We start from the raw sequence: 6,430 nt of genomic DNA, 5'->3' as shown, positions 1-6,430 counted from the left end.
AAAAAAATTAACACACAATAGGAGGTATATGTTTCATGCTTTGATGTTGTTAAATATTTATTTATTTATTTTATTTTATTTTATTTTATTTTATTTTATTTATTTATTCATTCATTCATTCGTTCACTCATTCATCCTAAAATATCTTGTCTATTTGTTTTGGTTTCATACATTGTCTCGTATGTACCAGTCTGTATATTGGATGATGAACTTGCCTGGAGGCAGATGTTACGACCGAACAGGACCTAACACTTATTATGTGTAATAACTAATTATTATATATCCGCTTCACACTCACGTATCACGCCTTTGTAACACCAACTATCTTTAAAAGTAGCAGCACCACTTGGAAAATATCGTACTATCCAGTGAAGACTACACAAAGGTAACTACTCTTTCTCTCTTTATATAGTTACCAGCATTGCTTTGAAAATCACTGTATTTTTATTGTATTGAAATGGAATGAAAAAGTATATTTGACTAGCATAAAATAAACTGAATAACTCAAAAACACATTAGGAGATTAAATTGCCGTATAATATATACTTGAGGAGATGATGGTTCTGTCCTATGCGTTTTAATGCGTACTGATTCGCATTAGGAATTGCCGATGAAACACTGCCCAATCCGTTTTGAACCGAGACACACCAAAATACGCTTGTTAAAGGTCGTATTTTGGGGGAATTGACATCATACAATAAATTACTTCATACATTCTACAGGGTTGTGCGACAATGGGGTATGAATGAATGAATGAATTAGGAGATAACCATATAGAGTTTGTATTTATTGTTCTACCTCTTTGAACGGAATAATGCCGTGGTATGTACTGTTCTGTCTATGGGAAAGTCAATTTATAAGATCCCTCGCTGGGTTTATTTTAAATTAGGAGTAATCTATGTCCGTCTCTCCGTCTGTCTGTCTCTCTCTGTCTGTCTGTCTGTCTGTCTCTGTCTGTCTGTCTGTCTGTCTGTCTCTGTCTCTCTCTCTCTGTCTGTCTGTCTGTCTGTCTCTCTCTCTCTCTCTCTCTCTCTCTCTCTCTCTCTCTCTCTCTCTCTCTCTCTCTCTCTCTCTCTCTCTCTCTCTACCTCTCTCTGTTTTCAGGTGCCGTAATACAAATATTGTTTTAAACTCTGTTCAGGTGTCGTATCACAAATACTGTTTTAAACTGTGTTCAGGTGTCGTATCACAAATACTGTTTTAAACTGTGTTCAGGTGTCGTATCACAAATATTGGTTTAAACTGTGTTCATGTGCAGTGACACAAATATTGGTTTAAACTGTGTTCAGGTGTCGTAACACAAATATTGGTTTAAACTGTGTTCAGGTGTCGTAACACAAATATTGGTTTAAGCTGTGTTCAGGTGCCGTAATACAAATATTGGTTTAAACCGTGTTCAGGTGTCGTAATACAAATACTGTTTTAAACTGTGTTCAGGAGTCTTAACACAAATATTGGTTTACTCTGTGTTGAGGTGTCGTAACACAAATATTGGTTTAAACTGTGTCTAGGTGCAGTAACACAAATGTTGGTTGCCCTACAGCCGCGTGTAACATGATGATAACGTGTGTGTTACGTGACATTTACAGACTATGCAGATGAAACTCTTGGTTGTTCTGTTGCTGGTCGCGTGTTTAACCGTCCAAGAATCTGAAGGTTGGCCGCGATGGGGGCGAATTCGAATTCGCATTCCACCTCGATGGCCAGTTCCAGGGCCACTTGGAATAAGAGGGCGGTCAGTGGCAGGTAAGTAAAGTAAACAAAATGTTTTAACTACACCATTTGATTAAGTAACGATACCAGTAGTATATATCATTACTATTTTATTCAGTCGTTTATATGTTAAATATTAAAACTATCCAACCAGTGCGCAACTGGTCAAAGGCCGTCGTATGAGCTTTCCTGTTTGTGGGAAAATGCATATAAAAAATTCCTTACTACTAATGGAAAGATGTAGTGGGTTTCTTCTCTAAGACACTGAGTTACCAAATGTTTGACATCCAGTAGTCGATGATTGATTAATCAATGTGCTATAGTGGTGTCGTTAAACAAAACAAACTTCATTCATTTTGTTTGTTTGGGGGGGGGGGGGGTTTGGGGGGTTGAGGGTTTGGTTTGGTTTTGTTGCGGGGGGGGGGTTGGGGGGGGGATTTAGGGGATTCTTGTTTCACGTTTACTTAATATATCGACCCCGATCCTACTGGTTCTTCTTCATGAAGATGAATCTCTGGCATAATTGTTGATCCAGAGGTTCGTGTATCAGCCTTGTCAAAATATGTCTGGAGTATTATTGGGATCATGAAGTATCTGTTTGCACTAAAAAGAAGATTTCTGTTCATCCAAAGCCTACCATTATTTACAGTTTATGAATTGTTCTTCAAACCCTGTCATCCGTTCTGTTATGTATTATACACAGGTAGAGATGTTGCGAGAGACCTCGACTCCGATGGGGACGGATATCTGGACGAGACTGAGTTAGAAAACCATCTCAGTGAGCGAGACATTCTCGACTTCATAGCGGCTTTAGATGAGAACGGTAAGTAGTACATTACACAGGATGCGGACGAAATCATATAGGCACGTATTCTTTCAAAAATAGTTCAGTTAATTTTAATTAATGTTCGTGCTTATATTCAGTTAAGACGAACGCATGCAATAAGTTCTCTGTGCGTAATCAGAGAGAAATCACCGTAGAGGCACGAGTTTCTCGACGTCCTAATATTTTGTAGAAGATCACACTGAATTGTAAATCCCAGTACTTTCGTTCGGACGAAAATATATACATTAAGAAATTATAAAATGGTGTTTGGGCTTCTACCGACATTACGACGATCAGAAAAAACAACAATTGGTAAACTGACACTGATGTTATAAACAAAAAGCATGTGAACTATGTAATTTTACTGTTTTGAACGGCCTCTGTTAATCGAAAACATCTTAACTGTAGCAGCAAACTCGGTGCTGCAGGGCTCCAAATAACGGTCCGTGAAAAGCAAAAAAGCAGTCCTTGTTTTAGACACAATTTACCTGCTAAAATTACCCAATAAAATTACCCAATAAAATATACGGTCATTTTTCATTAACTCGTGATTCTGTTATATTTTATAATGCTCCAAAATAAATCTAAGAGATCCTAATTTTCCACCTGTTCCAAGCCCTCCACTCACCCTATGTTCTCTTATTTCCAGTAGGCCATATTGTACTTCCTATTTCGAGTCATGTGCTGCAGAGACCGCTGGATAATATTCTTCTTAAACTTATTCTACTCAACTCATTTCAAGTTTATATCAGTAAAATAAATAATTGTTGATAATTATGTATGTGGGTATTGTTGGTTTTTTCAGGTGACAACCTCCTGTCCATTGATGAATTTAACAAGCAGTAATCAATTAATCAGGTAACGGTACTATTTTAAGGATAGGGACTTTTGTTTGGCAGTACTTAAAGTAAGATATCGTTATTTCGACATTACGAAGACAGACAGAGAGACAGACAGAGAGACAAAGCGAGTGACAGACAAATAGACAAAGCGAGAATCACACAGATACACAAAGCGAGAGAGAGAGAGAGAGAGAGAGAGAGAGAGAGAGAGAGAGAGAGAGAGAGAGAGAGAGAGAGAGAAAGAGAGAGAAGACAAAGATTCTTAACGTTAAGCAAATCCATGAAAGGATTAACAAAGTGTTGTTATGACGTTAAATTAAAAACCGTTTTTGAAAAACATAAAAAAAAGGTATGTAATAAATACAGAACTTCGAATAGTCTCTTGGTATATATTCTTGCGCAAAATAAACTCGTGCAATAAACAGAAAGCGAAAGCAACGTATGTGAAGTTCTGTATATGTATCTCCTAAGTTCAAGGGCCGTAATTCTGCGTAAACCGGGAAATCGCAATGAAAGTCAAACTTCATTTGTTCCAGTACATGGTAATGCTATACTTAAAATGTCATCTCAGTATCTTGAGGCATTAAGAAAACAAAGTCCTGAAAACAAGTATTTGGTATGTCCTAAGGCCCATACTTTGTCACAAATGAGTAAAATCGCTATAAAAATGCTGGGGTGATCTATAAACATTAGTACATGATAAAAGCTATACACAGCTTATATTTCGTGCAGGCATTCCGTAAAAAAAAGGTCCGGCAGACGACTGACAGACAGACAGACAAACATGCAGGACGGAGACATTTATCTATAGCCCCTCTGATGGACCGGTAGGGGGAGTACGTCTTGTTTCTAACTGGGAAAACTGCTAATTAGTTGTTACCGTGAACAGCTAGGGCCATTCCTTAGAATGAAGTACAGAGCGAATAAATGCGCTCTGATTTTTGTATTAATTTCGGGCGAAATAGTACAGTAATTGCAGTCGGTTGAGTGCTAAGCTTAACGAAAGTGAAATTAGGTTTTCTTGCTCGCAGGATCACGCTGGGTTCACACCTCTGTCGATTCATTCAACTGGACCCACGGGTGTTGTGTGTTTTGGACTAAAGAGGAAATACGAAGGAACATGCTTAAAATGATACTTATGTGTTCGTTATGAAAACATGACCACACGCCTAGTGCGATTTTTATTTTTGTGTTGTTTTTGTGTTTTTGTGCACAATGTGTGTTTTCGCTCTCTCTCTCTTTTAATTTAACTCTTAATCTCTTGCTCTCTATACCATAGTTTGACACTCTCTGTCCACTAGCCGATGTCTCTCGTGCTGGGGTGTCGTAACAAACAAAAATTGTCAGAACATTCATAGTTCACACACTAATAGCGGGATGTAGCCCAATGGTAAAGTGTTCGCTTGATGCGCGGTTGGTATTAGGATCGATCCCCGTCAGTCTTGTCATTGGGGCTATTTCTCGTTACAGTCAGTGCTTACCACAACTGGAAAAATATAGGCCGTGGTATGTTCTATCCTGTCTGTGGGATGGGCCATATTCGTGGCGACAGCGGGTGCCATTTCTCAATATCTGTACGGACCATAACCATATGTCCGACGCCATATAACCGTAAATAAAATGTGTTGAATGCGTCGTTAAATAAAACATTTTCTTTCCTTTATCACACACTAATTCTGATTTCTCTGTTTTCAGGTCGTCTTGTTTCTTACACTGGGAAAACCCAGACACCCCTGTGAACCAGCTCTTTCTCAGGATAGAATTAGAATAAAGCAGATCTGAATATATGATGGTCATTTTTGTATTAATTTATGACGAAATATCAACAGTAATTGCAAGATCAACGCCAACAAATGGTGAAGCTTAGCTGAGAAATTGGAAATGAGGTTTCATTACACCTGGATCACGGTGGTTCACACACTTCAGATTGAATGTACGGGCATTCACGGGTGTTGTCGCGCTCGTGGCTCTCAAGAAGTAAACATTCAGTAGTAGAGCATTATTAACATGTGTTGGGTAAATTGAAACAAGACCACAATGCCCATTAAAAAGACTTAAAACATAGTGTGTGTGTGTGTGTGTGTGTGTGTGGTGTGTGTGTGTGTGTGGTGTGTGTGTGTGTGTGTGTGTGTGTGTGTGTGTGTAAACAGTCGACCACAGACAACAATTATGTACGCTATATATTTATATAAACAGTAGCATTAGGGGCTATATATCATCTATTAATATCAGTAGATCAGTGATTTTTTTCTGTGAACCTTTGCCTGCCTGGGGGCAACATACCCATAAACTGACAACCCCTGTTGTCCAGCTCTTTCTCCCAGGATATTGGTTTAAACAAACACACCCATTAAACCTGGCTGGAGTACACAGATAATAATACACGAGTGGACGTTAGATACCATTTATCTCACAACGAGTTGTTTTATAACGTATCTAACGAGCGAGCGAGTTTGATACGTTTTTAAACAACGAGTTGTGAAATAAATGATATGAATATAATAGTATGTATATTCAGTTCAAAACAGTCGTAATTGTGTTGTTTGGCATTTGTAAAAGTCCTGGTGGGTTTTAATATTTTTACATTATGATGTAAAAAATATTGGTAACGTGCATTTCCAGTTTAAATTTACGGAGCCAATCGAACGTATTTGATCCAAAAGAAAACATTTGGATGTGTAACATGTATATTCCATTCCATTTCATCTAATTCTAGAATGCATTGCTCACATTAACAAACATTTGAATATAGTATACGTTCATCCTTGTTTAAATTATAATCATGAACAAAGTGAGTAACGAACATTTCACAACAATCAGCGACACATAGGCAGGATAGCACATACTACGGCCTTTGATATACCAGTTGTGGTGCACTGGCTGGAGTGAGAAATAGCCCAATGGGCCTATGGGCGCATCAAATGAACCGGTTTATTGAGAATGAGTAAAATACGTGTTCAGTAAACCCAAATCCTGTAATAAAAATAATTTAGCTATTTCATTTTCGATGTATCTTTCACCGATATAATGGGACTCGGTGGCGCAGTGG

The 6,430-nt window shown here is 38.1% G+C and overlaps 1 protein-coding gene across 1 annotated transcript; it reads left to right on the top strand.

Moving 5' to 3' along the window:
• The first annotated feature begins 256 nt into the window (after window positions 1-256).
• On the top strand, window positions 257-3,401 carry LOC121370741. The gene is made up of 4 exons (XM_041496173.1): window positions 257-385; window positions 1,590-1,746; window positions 2,417-2,536; window positions 3,345-3,401. The coding sequence occupies exons 2-4, from the start codon at window positions 1,593-1,595 to the stop codon at window positions 3,383-3,385; spliced, it is 315 nt and encodes a 104-aa protein (XP_041352107.1). The 5' UTR covers window positions 257-385; window positions 1,590-1,592; the 3' UTR covers window positions 3,386-3,401.
• Window positions 3,402-6,430: the final 3,029 nt, after the last annotated feature.

This window comes from Gigantopelta aegis, chromosome 4 (assembly GCF_016097555.1).
Source record: "Gigantopelta aegis isolate Gae_Host chromosome 4, Gae_host_genome, whole genome shotgun sequence".
Taxonomy (NCBI): Eukaryota; Metazoa; Mollusca; class Gastropoda; order Neomphalida; family Peltospiridae; genus Gigantopelta; species Gigantopelta aegis.
The sequence above is the reverse complement of the archived record's forward strand: the minus strand, read 5'-3'. Positions and strand labels throughout refer to the sequence as shown.

Coding starts and splice junctions, on each gene's coding strand:
- LOC121370741 (XM_041496173.1), top strand. CDS start 1,593: ATGCAGATGAAACTCTTGGTTGTTCTGTTGCTGGTCGCGTGTTTAACC. Junction 1,747..2,416: donor AAGAGGGCGGTCAGTGGCAG/GTAAGTAAAGTA, acceptor TATTATACACAG/GTAGAGATGTTGCGAGAGAC. Junction 2,537..3,344: donor AGCGGCTTTAGATGAGAACG/GTAAGTAGTACA, acceptor TGGTTTTTTCAG/GTGACAACCTCCTGTCCATT.